This window comes from Thermobia domestica, chromosome 4 (assembly GCF_964235325.1).
Source record: "Thermobia domestica chromosome 4, izTheDome1.hap1.1, whole genome shotgun sequence".
Classification (NCBI taxonomy): Eukaryota; Metazoa; Arthropoda; class Insecta; order Zygentoma; family Lepismatidae; genus Thermobia; species Thermobia domestica.
In genome coordinates, this window is record NC_137457.1 from 75,001,614 (window position 1) to 75,018,088 (window position 16,475).

The window sequence follows — 16,475 nt, forward strand, 5'->3', positions numbered from 1 at the left end:
AGTGTGAAAACCAACGTATGCCTTGCTTGTAAATGCAATATTATTGATTCATAGTAACCGGCAAATGACTTTGGGTACGTAATAAAATAATGTTTACTCTGTAATGTTACCACAAATGAAAATAAACTTAGGTTTGAACTACCATGTCCTTATTCTTGTAATTACAAAAATATGCTAATAGCATGCCTTTGTTTTTAAAATATATTGTAAGAATAAAAAATACAAATGTTAAAACACATAATTGTTTTGTTCGTGTACGTGTTTCTTAGTACAAACATACAATGTCGCAAATTAAATTTTCTGGGACAGATAATTACAATTATCTGGACATTTTAACCCTCTCTTGGTGCACGAAGTTACGCGCAGCCCCTTGGTGCATGTAGGGTTAAGGTGGGCATAGATTTTCAAATAATTTTTGACTAAATTGTGATCCGCTGTAATTTTGCACAGAGTTGTCACAGAAAGTCGAGACTTGCTTCATCTTCTTTCATTGAACAACAGCTTTCAAACGATGTACTACTCAACCCCTTGGCCATTTGAAACCTTTTAGTTTGCCCCCAATTGTGACCCTCACGCAAAAAACAAGTATAGTTAGAAAAGCCAGAAAATGGGTGACAGTTACAATACTGCATGGTTAAAAAAGTGACGACCATGCTTCTAGGCTACTGATACCATAAAATATTGTTGAAATGATATAGCTCGATTTACAAGAAAATTGGGGTAAAGGAACTATATTATTGTTCAATGAACAACGGTTTTAGCTGGTATTTCCAACTATATAGACAAGATGTAGCTGGAAGTACAATACAGTATAGTTGCAAAAACCACATCTCAAAAGTAGACAATACGCGTAACAATACTATATAGTTGAAAATGCAATGCTGTATTGCTGTGAGGACGATAAAATATTGTAAGACGAACAGTACTGCATTGCTAGAGATACGATATCATTGGAGCGACGATTGTAGCTTCCACCACACTGTATTGTTGCTACTACAATATATTGTTGTTGTCTTGACCATAGAGTGTTGTACACCTGACAATATCTTCGCTGTTTATATCGTGTCTGCAACCATACAGCATGGCAACTGTAACAATACTACATTGTTGGCCATACAATATCCGTGGTGTCCATATTGTATCGTGCACTATACTATATTGCTGCTGGAACGATGTTGGATTGTACTGCCAACTATGTTTGATGGTTGTTCGTACGATCTGTTGAGAGTCCATATTGTACCAAATACTATAATATATAGTTGGTCGAACCATGTCGTGAAAGTCAATATTGTACCCCCTACTAGACTGTATAGTTGTTCCTAAAATCTTTGTAGAGTCTATATTGTACAGTAAGGGACACCTCTGGATGGTATACTTTTGCCGTAAATTTCCATATGGGTGTACCATCCTGAAGTGTCCCTTACTGTACCTGTGTCTTATTGTACCTATTACCATGCTATGTGGCTGTTGGTACGATGGCTTGAAGGTCTACATAGCATTGATAGTGCATACGACACGCTTTCCATAGCGCTTTTTCTAGCTTCCATAACGCAGTTTGGTCCTGAGAAACGGAGACATGTCTTACAAGATTACGTTACGTATTACCTTGTCCATGTATAAGAACTACTCTGCTCTATTGTATCTTACTCTTGAATAGCAACTTTTTTCATTTTGTACCACACAAATTTTCAATTTCTTTCATGTATTTTGTTTTCACAATGATACACTGCTATTTGTATCTACAAGAGCAAAAGTATAAGTTTTAGCTAAAAATAAATAAATAAAATAAAAACTGCACTATGGAAGCTTGAATTAGCGCCGTAATTCTTACCAATATAACATAAACCTTTATTACCTCGTACGAAAACATAGTATAGTAACAGGTACAATATAGCCTCTGAAAAAAAAATTCAGGAAACTTGAAAAATGCGTTGCTTATACCAGCAATGCAATATTACCTTTCATTATATCGTATGAAGACACTATAGTAACAAATACAATACAGACTCTAAGGACATGCATTCCATTCAAAATAAATTTCAGGTGGGAAAGCAGTGAATGTTCTCCAATTCTGTGCATGTAATACCTCACACTAATTTCCTCTCTTGTATGTGTTCAACTGCGATCTCGGTCCCTAGACGGTATATTTCTTGATCACTTCTTTATTACAGAATCGAATAAGTGAAGTGTAAATGAATGGTTTACGACAAACGATAGGACCATGGTTAAAAAAATGTATAGGGCGTCTCATAAACAATATTAAAAACTCAGACCAGAGATTCCTCGCATGAAACCAAAGTCTATCTAAGAAAGAAGTTCAGAAGTGGGAAGCGGCACAGCTATACACCTCCGAAAGTGTGGGGAAAAATGAATTTCACATCTGCCTACCAGATGACGACAGAAGCTACCATAAACTTGAACAAAGCCTTTTTAAACCAAAGATCATAATTAAACTTTATTTACAAACTTATTTTCCACACACAGGAAAAGTTCTATTATCGAGTGACAAATCAACCGGGAATTCTACTTGATTGCCTTTACAAACTCTGTCCTCCGTAAACCTTGATTTACAATAATGAGAAAAGACTGTAGAGCAGTAAAGAAGATTATGAGGTGGAACCCCCACGTACCCCGAATAAGCAAGGTTAGACGTAATAGAAAGACTCATTTGAATAACATTTTTATATGAAAAAATATATACAGAATTTGTTTACAACTTCCTTCAATCCTTCAATCAAAAGAAAAGTGACAATTACGTGACTTTACAAAGACATATTTTTACTTTCACTTTACTGCCGAAACGTTATAAATTAATCTTACTCTCACAATTCAGTGAATTAACTGAAATATTTATTAAAACCAAAAATCACTACACTTTTATATGCTCGTATTAAATACTATACTATTAGCACACAACATCGAAACCAAAAGAAGAGTATTTTTTCTAGATGCTAAATATAAAAACTAAATTTACATTTACCATATAAGTATTTAAAAGGAATGTTTCTCATTGAATATTTACTATAAAAACATGAACATTAGCTATCAAACTTTCTGATTACAATCTACTAGAGACTGTTTTACACACTGTACTTTTACCAGACATTTATAGACTTTACTTAGTCAAGAACACATTGTTCAGAAACAAAAGCAGAGCATTTTTCCAGATGCTTACAACGAATAATACATTTACATATACCATATAAACATTTGCATTAAAAAAATAAATTTTTACTTAGTACAATACAAACATGGACGTGTTAATTACTTAATGTTTATTACAACCTACTGGGGACTTCCAGTTATTAAAGAATATAACAGATCTCATATACAATTTGATAGACTTCGATTCCCGGCGGGAGCTCATGTGGTTCGGATTCCACGTTAATCAGTAGGTCCACGTCTCATATAGCCTCGCTGCTGAACGGGACGTTAAACTCAAAGTCAACTCAACTCAACAATTTGATAGACTTTATTAAGAACACATCTGTTGTGTAAAATGTTTCACCATCTAGTATAATGCAACAGTACGAAAGAACTTGACAATATCTTTAATGTGCTTAAATCACTACCGTCATGGTCGTCCACTAAATTGCACACCACTTGATAATAAACTACAGGGTGGCCCAAAAGTAGGTATATAGACCACCATCGATCAACTTTGACATTTTAACTTATTAAGATAATACATTTATTCCTTCGGTCTGTTCCGAGCTTTAGGTATAAGTGAAAAGAAATTAAGAACAAATAACGAAGAAACTAAGTTAATAAATGTATGGATAATAATAAGTAAATGATATAAAATGTCATGAGCCGATCAGTACGGGACTGTATACTTACTTTTGGGCCACTCTGTATACGTAATAAAACTTTCAAATACAAACTAAACATTTATTTGAGACTAGTCAATTTTATATCTAACTGTACCAGTATTATGTAGCTTTTAACTAGATTTCAAATAAGAAACAGCAGAAGACAAGGAAAAGGTTTAACATTGCAGCGGCATGCTTATAAAAGTATTTGCAGGCAATATCCTGAGCTACAGAAACTTCAATAGAAGCCCACCTTCTCCCCATGGTTTACTAATTACATCGCTCTGAGACAACTTTCGTTGGTATTTTACTTACAAGAATGATCGTATACACTTTGGCGCTAAAAAATCTTCCTTAAGGCACCCAAACCTAACTCACAGCCCCAAAATTACTAGTGAGGGATGGACAGAAGATGTCTGGGCGAAACGAGCAGCGTAACACTAGTAGAAATTACCTAACTGTTTCCACAAGAATTTTAGGATAGACGAGACCGTACTAGAAACTTGAATGGTATGACAGTAACGTTAAATTTTTAATTTATTACCAATTGTTCATTAAATTACTATATTGTAACTTCTATGCAATCAACCTTTGTATATAAAATCGTAATTGTAAGACATTACAATCTATCTACATGCGTTGCGAAATAACACTTTGCAAAACATCATTGCGCTTTAATAAGTATTAGTTACGTGTTTAAACAGCAACATGGGAACGCGTATATAGGTAGGAAGGTTGAATAAAGAACTGAGAAATTATAGAATCCAGAAAGCCTTCATTAGTGATTACAGTAGATAATGGAAAAACACAAGGAGAAATTGTTACATTCTGAGAATTATGTTTGCAGGGTTCTAATATTTTCACGATGGAGAATTCTCTGACTTTTCCAGGTTCACAATTACAAATTCCAAGATTTATATATAATGTAAAAAAAAGAAATACCAACCAACTAGAGTTTCTTAATCTACACATGTAGACACGGCTCCAAAAGAGCACCTGCAATCACATACGGACAATTGTAGTTTCTTTTTTCATAGGGATACCCATTTAATAATATTTATAAAAAGAGAACTAAAATCGTCCACGTCTAGTTTGTTGTCTAAGTTTGAAGAATGTGCCGAATAAAGGTGGTATTCTTTCCAAGCTGTGTGTACATGTGTATATTTTTTGTGATTGAAGATACGAAAGATTTGCAAACCAAATTACGTTCTTTTGTAATATATTACCTACCAAATAGCCAGGTGAGGCACAAATAAACTCAGCAGACCTGTAAAATCCTCATAATATATATATATATATATATATATATATATATATATATATATATATATATATATATATATATATATATAATCCTCATATTTCCAGTTTTTTTAGTTTCAAGAATTCCCTGACTTTCTAAGGATTTCCAAGTCAATGGAAACCATAGTGTAGCTGAAAACGAACACGTTAGTGTAACCATGTTTACATCTTTGCGCCCCCTTTACTGTAATATTAACTTATGCCTTTCTGTATTTCATACTTCACTTCTTTCAGCTTCATAAGCCCTACCTAATTTATCCGTGCCAATGTTGTTTTCTAAACAATAACTAATACCCTTTAAGGCCTAATATCAGTTAGTATTGTCACAGTATTAGTTGTCAAAATCTTTCATGTTGCTGAATAACAAAATACATTACAAACAAACAGAAACGTATAAGGCACCATTACTCATCTCTTTAACCCTTTCACAGAGGAAGTCGACTTTTGTCGACAGAAAGTAAATTTCGTTAACATGCGAATGTCGACTATAGTCGACAGGTTAAAATTTGTTTGTCTGCATCTTGGCTTTGTCGAGAGTAGTCGCCAAAGTTGTACCGTTCAATTTTTTGTATTCTATTGTTTTCGATAAACAATAGAAATCAAACAGAAAACCTTTGGCGACTATAGTTAACTAAAACAAAACCAAGATACAGACAAATTTTAACACGTCGACTATAATCGACATTCGCAGGTTAGGGAAAGTTTATTTCTGTCGCCTTCCACAGTGAAAGGGTTAAAATAAGTAGGAGGTTCTGAAAGAAAATTATTAATGTCGATACCTTTCCACTGGTTTCATAAGCACAATAAGAGCTCCTCTACACATTGTAAAATATACTGGATGTGCTTTCTGGTGAGATGCGGTTCGCTGTATAGTTTGGCTATAAAATAAAACACTTCTTTCTCCATAGCCTCCTGATAGACTTCAGGTAAGCTGCTTTCTAAAAGTCTCTCATTTGTTTTTTCATCTATGTTTTCATCTGCTACTATAACAGCATCAGTATCAATACCACAAGTTGTTTTATGTTTAGACACATGTATTTTATTTCGAACAACATGAGACATAGACAGAACATCTGGGAAGTCGTGCTGCTTATGTAAATGCTTACGAAAAGAATTAAGAATATCAAATTCACGCCCACACAAATATTTTCCGCAGCGATACACACTATTTATGTGCAAATTGTGGATACATTTGAAATGTTGCAACAACAGTTTAACTGACCTACATTACATCTACATATATAACACCTCGGCATTTTACTTTATGTACTAAAGCCAATATTTCACAACAAACAAAATATGCACTATTGATTTCTACACCAGTTCCTCTAACATAAATTCATTTACAGCTGTATATTTGTCGAACCGCAAAAAAAAAAAAAAAAAAAAAATAATAATCAAGGCTGCTGCAGTTTATTTGCGTTATTAAACTACTTACAGCTGTGAACTTCTTGTCCCACTGAGTAAAAACTTCGTAGATATGTTGTTGGATGAATATCCAAGCTTGTTCACTTTCCTTCGGGTACTGCAAGTGTAATACATGGAAACACTTGAAGCAGATATCCATGGCCTTCAAAATTGTTTCCATCCTGTATAACTGAGTTTCGATGCACACAAAATATGCTTCTGAATTTTTTATATCCTTCGCAATAACTACGGGCAAAGGTTGAACACCACAGCCGAATCTTTTCATCTTCTCATGATGCGCTTCTAAATTTGCCTGGAGGTCAGATGCTTCCTGCAAAACACAATTATTTGATAAGATTATGTTCAAAAGCTGGAATAAATATCATGCATTTGAAATAAAACCTACTGTAGGGACAATCTTAATGTATGTATTTATGCGGACCCTCTGCTCAATGAATGAGGAAATACTGCGGACAATAGATGTATGAGCATTAGCCCAATGAAAGTGAGTCTTCGCCTTGGAAGTTTCGTTTAGCGAAAACTATTGGTTCGACGTGCTAGCTACGTGATGGTGATTTATTGGCTTTTCATTCTTCATTATAGAAGTCCTGGGGGCATTTCTTATATTTGCATGTGAGGTTACCGCTATTTTTATGCGCATCAATATGATTCGTGATTCTTGAGTTTTGGTCGTTCCAACCAATAATAAAAGAATGTACAAATTACCATGTGGACATGATGATGAAACCTTTCCAATGGGTTGATTTCGGAATCACATTTATGTAATTATTCACTACTGCGGAGGAGAAAGTTAACTAGCTGCTAGGAGTATTTGATTTTCTTCCCCTGCTTTTGGGGCTTTATGTGTAAATTCATATAAAATTATGTTGCGCAGTGAGTGACAAGAATACGGTACGAAGTGGGGCGCCAAGCTGTATAAAACTTATGGTGGCGGAGGACGTGACCAACTGATTCAGTGTAGGGGAGTTTCATTTTTCGCAGCCCCTTATCAAGGGCGAAATTTGGAGGTTGCAAGTGATGTAACGTAACAAACGCACAAGAGCCACCTAGTATCAGTCCCATGTGAAGTGTATTTGTAGCCGACTTGGAAGTGAGGACGGAATGCTTTCAATTTGGCCACAACGACACATTTTATACGAAATTGATATTTGGTAGCTATAATGCATTTGGACATAAGTAACATCATTTTCTACCTCACGGTCTCACTATGACTAAGAGATTGCGAAAAATTAGACTCCCTACACTGAATCAGTTTGAGACGCGTTATCCAGCTGTATAAGTTTTATACAAGAAAGCACCGTCCAACTTTACATCAAACTTGTGAGTTTTGACATTACACTGATTTTTCTGCTACGTTCGCTTCAGCTGCAATATGGAAATGATCTCAAAACTTGAGAATCAATTTTCCCCTTTCTGCAGCGTCGATAACGAAACTCACGTTCGGCTGTGCAAAAGTACATGAGAATAATTAAATAGTGCCAACAAATGTAATGTGTCCCCTCAAACTTTCGATGAAACGTAACCATACAAATTAATTTCATATACATTTAAATTTTGCTGGTTGCTGCTAGGTTACATTTTAAACAATATGAGACAAGAAATGCGAATAGTTGAAAAAGAATGTGACGTCAGACTCAATACTAAAGTGTCATATATATATTTCGTCTCTTCTGACAGAGAGAATGAGTGTTAGTAATTTCTTTGTCTCTAAACCTTCGCATTTCTTCTTTCAGAAATTTTGAAATATAAATTACAGCAATTAATATATATATATATATATATATATATATATATATATATATATATATATATATATGTAATTCGAATATATATAACTGAATATTTATGGGATTTTGAAAATTTATTATGAAACTTGAAGAAACAGTTACTCGATTTAGACAACCTTTTTGAATCACTTAACAATGTATCTCGGATAAACAATCTTTCGATTGATCTGACGCAAACATCCACTCTTCCTTTGCACTTTTTCATTTTATTTCTTCCTCAGGTTTTATTTGATCCATATACTTCTCTATTTCTACTATACGGTATTTAACTTAAAAGGCAACATACCTTAACATGAAAAAGGAATCCCTGCTGCGCTTCTAACTTTGTTGGCTTCCAGTATCCTCCGCTATCTTTCCTCTTTACCGACGAAGTGACAGGAGGAAAATGTCTACCTAAAAGTAGCAGCAGAATTACATTTCTGGCTCCTGTAAGTATAAAAAATATAAATGTAATTAGTACAATTGCTTTAAACTGTAACGTCTTTCTTAAAAGAATATGCCTATATAACATGAATAATATCACATTACGAAACCTAATGGATACAATGTATTGAATACCAAATACCATATCCTAGTTGCATTGGTTACTAACTACGTATACGTTGGATTAGTTTTGATACAGATCCAATGAGTAGTTTCCATTTTTGGTACGATTTTACACTATACGAATGTGACTAAAAATTCCGGTTGACATTCGGTGTACTTTCAGTTTCTATAGGGTGAAAAGAGAAGTAGACTGACATTTAAATCCATTCAAGTACGATGTACAATTCAAGTACGATCATATTAATTGTTTAATTCACAGAAAATAGCCACAATTTAAAAATTAATTTTTACAAAACTTATTGCTGGTATTAAAATGTGGTCGCGTCGAAAATTATAACATATTTGCTGTCATGAGGAAACTATAGATACACGAGTTTAGATGTAAATAAAATGTATACTCCTAGAAGTACATAAAGGTAAGCTAAGTTAAGCTAAAAAGATATGGGTTAAATTAAGTAAAGAACAAGTTTTAAGGTTTCGTTAAATGTCTACCGTATGTTAAAACAAAGTGCTGGTTTCCGACAAGTTGGAACGGAGGGCTGACTTCAACAATTCATAACTAAAATTAGACTCATTTGTTCGGAACCAAACTATGATACCTTTTAAAGAAGTTTATTGTTAATACGTATATCAAGTTTTAAATTGATCTGATGTTGTTCCGATGAGTTCTTGTGTATTTTGTAAGATAACGTTTCTTCAGAACTGAGAAAGCGTATCAATAAAGAGATTTAGCTCGTTTTGAAGTTCAGTGAAATGTCAAGCTAAACCTAAAACTGTTTAGTGTAGATTATGATTTTCATATAAATGTACATTTAATCATGTACATATGTTCGGCGAGCGTATTAAAGCAGGCGTGTGATATTGCCAAGTTGACTGGCGAGCAATCCCAGGATGGCACATATTATTAAAAAAAAATTCGCAACACTTACTCGCTTCACATAAGGTACTGAAAACCCATTCCTCTTACGTATTTTACATACACATACTACACACATAAGGAGATTCTCACGTATACTCTACCTAACAGTATTGGCAAGATGGAAGGAACACCAAGAATATCATTCGTAACCCAAGAAAATATAATATCTCAGAATCTGGAAGTTATGAACGCAAAGATATGAAAAAATAGGCGTCTGAACATTCAATTAAGAAGAGACAGCGACGAAGAAAAGTACATAGAAGGGTCCTAACTAAACTGCAAGAACAATGTGAATTTCAATATCCATAAGTAACGCCAAACAATCATTTACAGATATCGACAATGATACATTAAGTCAGGGTAACCACTCTTTCGTGATTTCAATATTCCGTGACATTTTCCCGGTTTCGAGAAAATCTTTTTCCTTAAGTGATCTGCAAAACGTACTTCCTAGTTCACCTCAGATACGAGCCTTCTTAATATTGAAAGTTGTGGGAAGCACTTTATCAATTGTGCTTTCTAAGCTCCCATGCAATAAATGGGCTGGAAAGTAGATGATTATTTGTAAACCACTTATAACTTATTCAACAATTTTCCAGCTCGTCGAACAAACTACAAAAGATTCGCGGAATTTCTGTGTTTCCGAAACAAATTTCCAGCTTAGCATGAACATAAACATTTAGATGTTACTCCTCGGGCCATGGAAATAATGCTGAACAAAGAATAAGTGCTGCTGGCAAGAAGAAAGTACCACAATGTGGAAGTTTTGATACTGTACGACATTTCACAAATGACAAGCTTCTTGTTGGAAAGCTACGTTCTTTAACATTACCAAAGACTGATGAACCTTTTCTTCGCGAGTTTCAAGTAAAGCTGGCTTAGAAAAATATAAATAAAATGAAATATTTAAGTTTAACGTCCCACGGTTATGCCGGTTAGGCTAAAGGAGACGGCGATAATGAGAAATGAAGAAAGTGGGAGGAAACGGGAGAACCCCAAGAAAACCCATGAGCACGGTTTTTGTCCATTACAAAGTCCACACGGCGCGAGCTGGGATCGAAGCAGGGATTCTAAGCACCGGAGGTGAACGCTCGACCACTGAGATCCCGCACCCTCGAAAGCTGGTTTAGCTCTTTCCGATTGCAATTCCCTCCAGGCTACTATATTGTCCGCTGCTGGTTGTTTTGTAAAAGATAGCGTTTTGAAGAGCCAGCGATTAGTTATGATTGATTTCATGAAAAGTGAAAACGTAAAGTAAGCTAACTTTGTAAACATGGCTAACTTATACACCGAAAGATGTTTTACGAAAAGCCAAGACTATCGGAAAAAGAAATTCTTGAATTCCCGAAAAGATTGTCGCGTAGGATGTCAGAAATCTGTATTGAAAGTAATGGAGAGGTCAGCTCTGGAAACCAAACTGACAAGAGCAATTTGGAGAGTATTCTATTTACAGGTTTCCGTAATTCCTGAAGTTTTAAATTTCCACGTTTTCAACTCTCCCCTGGAATCTTGGTCATGGAGGTTAAAAGCAGGAAGAAAAAGAACAGAAACATCAAAGAACACATAGTAACGGACTTACAAAGAGGACAAGATATGTGGAAAACACATTGTCAAGTGCGTCAGCTATCTGCAGATGGTCCTGAAACAAACTAAAATATGGCAGTCAGTTTGTGCGCCTTTTCTATTTCTGTTGGAAGTTTGCCAACTCATGTTATATTTTATTATAATGCCAATACTGTGAAAATTTTGTGATAACAGCCTCCCATTCGTCACTCAGTCATCCCGTGTATAGATTTAATTTTGGTTTCGTTAAATGAATAAATAAAATTTCAAAACACAGTCTCTCTACTTCATTTCTGGCTCCAAATAGAACTTTTGAATCTTCTACCCTGCACTGCGTTTCTTTTAAATGTTTCGATAAACCTGACACCGGATTTTCGCTTTCGAATCTCTAATGTGTTCCTTTACTCGGACTTTTGAATTTCTTTTCGTTTTGCCTATGTAACTCTCTTGGCAACTGCATTTTATGTCGCAAATACCATATTTGTCATTGGCATCTGTGTAATAACTCTTAAATTTGGTGATGCTCTTTTCTAACGTTTTAGGTGGTTTTAAAGCTGTACGTAAATTGTATTGTGTGTAGATTCTATTTCCAGAGCTCCTACTGATCTGGAGAAATTTATTTCCCTGACTTCTCCCTGACCTTTGATAGGAAATTAAATGACTTTCATGACGTATGTCGGATGACGCTGACATATAAACAAAGAATAGATAACGGTGAATATTTATATATGGAAACATTTATTCTATAGAGACAAATAGTAATCAATTGCTCATCATGCATTCCACTTACCTCCCATAAAAATCTGAGCAACGTCTCATACTGTGACCATTAATGTTTGGCTAAACTGAAATTGGTGTACAATTAATGTTAGAAAAATATATTTTATAAGACATCCCTGACTTTCCCTGATTTTCAACTTTTTTCTCCGAGTTTCCTGACCTGCACCATTTTCACTGAGTTTTCCCTGACCATTAGCAACCCTGATTTAATGTAGTTGTCAGTATAGGAAAAATAGGCAATCCTATCCATCTTTATCCTTCATGTCGGTTTCAGGTCCTTTTAACCCGATTATACCAATTATTTAATAAGGAATAACAATTAGTTCAAAATTGGATGAAGATGCCGGATTTATGCGCCCACTCAACACGAGGGGTGATGTGAAATTGCTCCTGTGACACTAGAAACGATAAAATTAACTTATATATTCGTGAAAGGAGAGAACAATCCAATTTGTTTAGGCACCAGGTCATCTGTAGGTGCGAATTCAATAACACAGAAAGAGTGAAAAATTGAATGACTGGACGAGGACTCGAATCAGGGATCTTCGGCATACCGTGCCAGTGCGTTAACCACTACATTACCCAGAATAGCCACACACACCTTCTCATTCCTGAAGTCGGTGCTCTCCGCTCCGACCACATGGTTTGTACCACAGCCTAGATGCTGTTCTTGGACTTGGACAATTAAGAAAAAAACTCTTATTTTCTCCTTGCATGAATTACGCGTTAAAAGGTGTTCTCAATACATGAATACTGGATTATTCAAGCACAAGAGCTAGGCCGTAGTACAAGATTGTGGTCTGAGAGAAGATCACAGATTTCAGGAGTGAACGTGTGTGTGTCTGTGGCTGTTCTGAGTAGCGTAATGGTTAATGTATCGGCACGGTATGCCAAAGGTCCCCGTTTAGTCATTCACTTTTCACGTGTCGTGTAATATCGTTTATTCACTTAAACTTACCTTGTTTATTCACAATCAATTCTGAAATCACCACTATTTTCTTACAGGCACCTATTCAGTGGGAAAAGAAGGTGATTTGAACAGCAGTACTAGCCATTTGAAGTTTTTACTCTCATAAACATCTGAGAACGTAGGTTTTAACTTCATATTAATAACATTTACAATATCTCTGAGGTCAACCTGAAACTTTCAAATGATAACTCTTATAAGAAGTAATAAATTTGTATTCCAGAGAAAAAATGTTACTCGTAGAGATTAGGGGCGGCGTAACAATCGAGAGAAAGCATGGGGTCTGGAGCAAAACCCCATAGAGCTAAAACGTGGTTTGGAGAAAAGTTCCTAACGGGGAAAAATGTGGTCTCGGGCGAATTCCAGAGCGGTGTTCACACGGAAAAATGAAATGAAATCTTTAAGTTTTACGTCCCACGTTTATGCCAGTTAGGCAAAAGGAGACTGTGATAATGAGAAATGAGTGAAATGAAGAAAGTGGGAGGAAACGGGAGAACTCCGAGAAAACCCACGAGCACGGTGTTCATACTGAGTCTTCAGCGAATGAAGCAACTACAAAATTGTTTAGCACTCGGTCCAGCTCAATTCACAGGCAGTATTCAATGACCTTTTAGTATAAAACCCATGGATACTGACTGACTGACAACAGTGCATGCCAAACTATGCAGTTCAAACCGGTATAGCTACAAGACGAAACTTGGCATCAATAGCAATCATTAAGTGTCGAATAGTGGTCTGCGGGCAGAATCCAAGAGACAAGGGTGATTTTGTTATAGAAACAGCACAAATCAACGGCTATCTTTGGAAGATAGTATCTTATGTTTGCATCTAAACAGAAATACCATGTGTTTCGAAACGACATAAAATTACAAATCTTCACAAAATTAAAGATTCTAAACAGAATTTCCTGATTTTTCCGGTTTTCTTGGTCGAGTGGTCACCGTGTAAATCGCGAGTTTCGATCATTCAGGGAAAGAAACTATCCAGAAAGCATGTAAATACGTTTATTGGTGTGGGTCGAAGAAAGAAATGCAGTTTTATAGCTCTCACCACTAAAACGATGAAATATATAAAGTATGTTATAGCAGCTTTAAAATATAGGATCCAGACAGCTGTAAAACGTTGTTAAAGTAGCCAAAATTTCAACAACAATGGCCATATCCGCTACTGTAACAATACTTCACATTAACGGTTGAAATACATACTTTGCGACGTCTTTTTCATAGATAATCTAGTCCTTCCAATAATAGATATTTAGCCTTTCTGAGGCTTCAAGATACCTACTTTTGTCTCATTAATAAGGGTCATCGTTTGAGTACGGTAAAGTTACAAACTCTTCCATTCACCCTAAAATTTATCACAGAGATGATAATTTGCCATAACCATACCATTCATGTGCACAATGTAGGTTTGAAGTTGAACTGTAATCAAAGTTAAACTTACGTGGCTCCGGTGAGTTATTAGCCGCTGAATTCAACACGTCTTCACAGTTTAAGCTGTCATACAAATACGTTTCAGCGCTTTCACCAGCAGCAGCGGTAATAACAGTAAAGTCACACACCTGAAACTGAAATTATATGCAGTACTTACTGAAAATAGATTCATTCGTTGTACAAAAGATACATGCCAATTTCTGGTGATATTTCAGTTACATGTGTAATCTTTTAAAGAGATAATAGCTGTATATTTTAGCATTAAAAAGACTCGTTAATATGTTTGTTAGTTTTTGAATTAATTTCTTGGTACCAATAAATTTAGAACGTACTTTCATCTCGTGAAGCTTTTTTTTTTCGGAAAATCTACCATTTTCGGCATGTGCATCCTATAATGACTTGAATGTTATCACAAATTCAATCTTCAATACAAAGAAAAGCATTGTATAATGTTTAAAGACATAGTTTCATTGAGGCTAAAAGACAAAACGAATTCACTACAAAACAAACAAACAAACATACACACACACAAAAAAAGTAGATCCTGCAGCACACAAATTGATCTCAACATTTCGCAGAAATCAACGCCACGCGTCTATCTAAATATATATCATGTTAGCCATAGCTTCGTCCTCACAGCATTCTTTTGGTCTAGAAAGTCGAGAATACAAAGAGGCCACTGAATAATCCACTTTTTCCTCACAGATGAAATACTCGGTCAGTGTTATGTGTCACAAAGTGACATAAGTCCCTCACCAAGAAAATAACTACATAAATAAGTTTTGGAGAAGCGAAAAGAATGCATCTTGAACGATAGCTATACGTTGGATAAATAGCATCTTGAACCATAGCTACACGTTGGATAAATATTTTCTTCAACCCCGTATCGTATTGTAGAGAATATTTTCTTCCAATTGATCGCTCTATCAAACAAATAGAACTAGAAGCGTAATGTCGATAGGTCTATTTTACAAATGACAATATATATATATATATATATATATATATATATATATATATATATATATATATTTCCAAAAAGTCTACCTGTATGGTATTTTTTCTAAACGACGATGCGTGGCTGATGGACCAATATCTTCCAACAAGATAGAATTAGCCTATAGGTAATTCTGTCATACTGAGATAAGGTCCTTTCAACATGTTAAGGAACACCGTCCCGAAGATGTTGCTCACAAAGAAAAAAAAAAGTTTTAGGTATGTAGATCAAAAATCAAACATTCAAACAATTAGTATGTTGTACTGTGGACTGACTTAAATCAGGGAGATATACAGGGGAAAAAATATCACGGAAGTCATCTCACCTTGATATCTAATACTAAAATTCATGTCTTTGCAATAGTAAAATTCATGTACTTCCCTCCTATAAAGATCAGTATTTCAGATATAGTTCCGGCAATAAGATAATGTGGAAAGCTTAGTGGGTTTTAATAACGTGCTTTTTTCCAGAATGGCGCAGACTGAAAGAGGAAATTGTCGCAAAACCTGTCACGTGTAATTATATACAGTTTTAAAATTATGAATATTTATCTGAAAGTAGATCCTATCATAATCACTTCTGAGATATGTGTCCGGACTTATACTTTTAACATTCACTTGAAGATGATACTGAGATACAAGATCAAAAGCTCATCCATATTGCAGTCATTCCATTTCAAATCAACACTAAGCTCCAGCTTTTCAGATTCACTTAACTTTTAGTACACGGTGAGACAGAAGTCCACTTTTTTTCTTTTTTTAAACATATTTTTGAAAATTACCCAACCCCACAAAAATTCCTCATTTTTATATACATAAGTCATAAGTCCGTAACCCTCAGTCATATAAAACTAATTTCCGGCCCATTTTAAAGTTGTTGCAATGCCCTTCAATTCATATGCAACACAAGAGTCTGTAAATAAAAACAAAATTACAGGAACA

At 35.1% G+C, this 16,475-nt stretch overlaps 1 protein-coding gene and 1 long non-coding RNA gene across 2 annotated transcripts in view; one reads left to right on the forward strand and one right to left on the reverse strand.

The window, feature by feature from the left end:
- LOC145683321 (uncharacterized) overlaps positions 1-16,475 on the forward strand; it is a 336,041-nt gene that overhangs the window by 263,837 nt on the left and 55,729 nt on the right. The gene's annotated exons all lie outside the window — the stretch shown is intronic.
- Positions 1,714-9,229, reverse strand: LOC145683585 (uncharacterized). Its single transcript, XM_081754931.1, has 3 exons — positions 8,616-9,229; positions 6,525-6,852; positions 1,714-1,739 (listed from the first exon to the last, which is right to left on the reverse strand). The coding sequence occupies exons 1-3, from the start codon at positions 8,895-8,897 to the stop codon at positions 1,714-1,716; spliced, it is 636 nt and encodes a 211-aa protein (XP_081611057.1). The 5' UTR covers positions 8,898-9,229.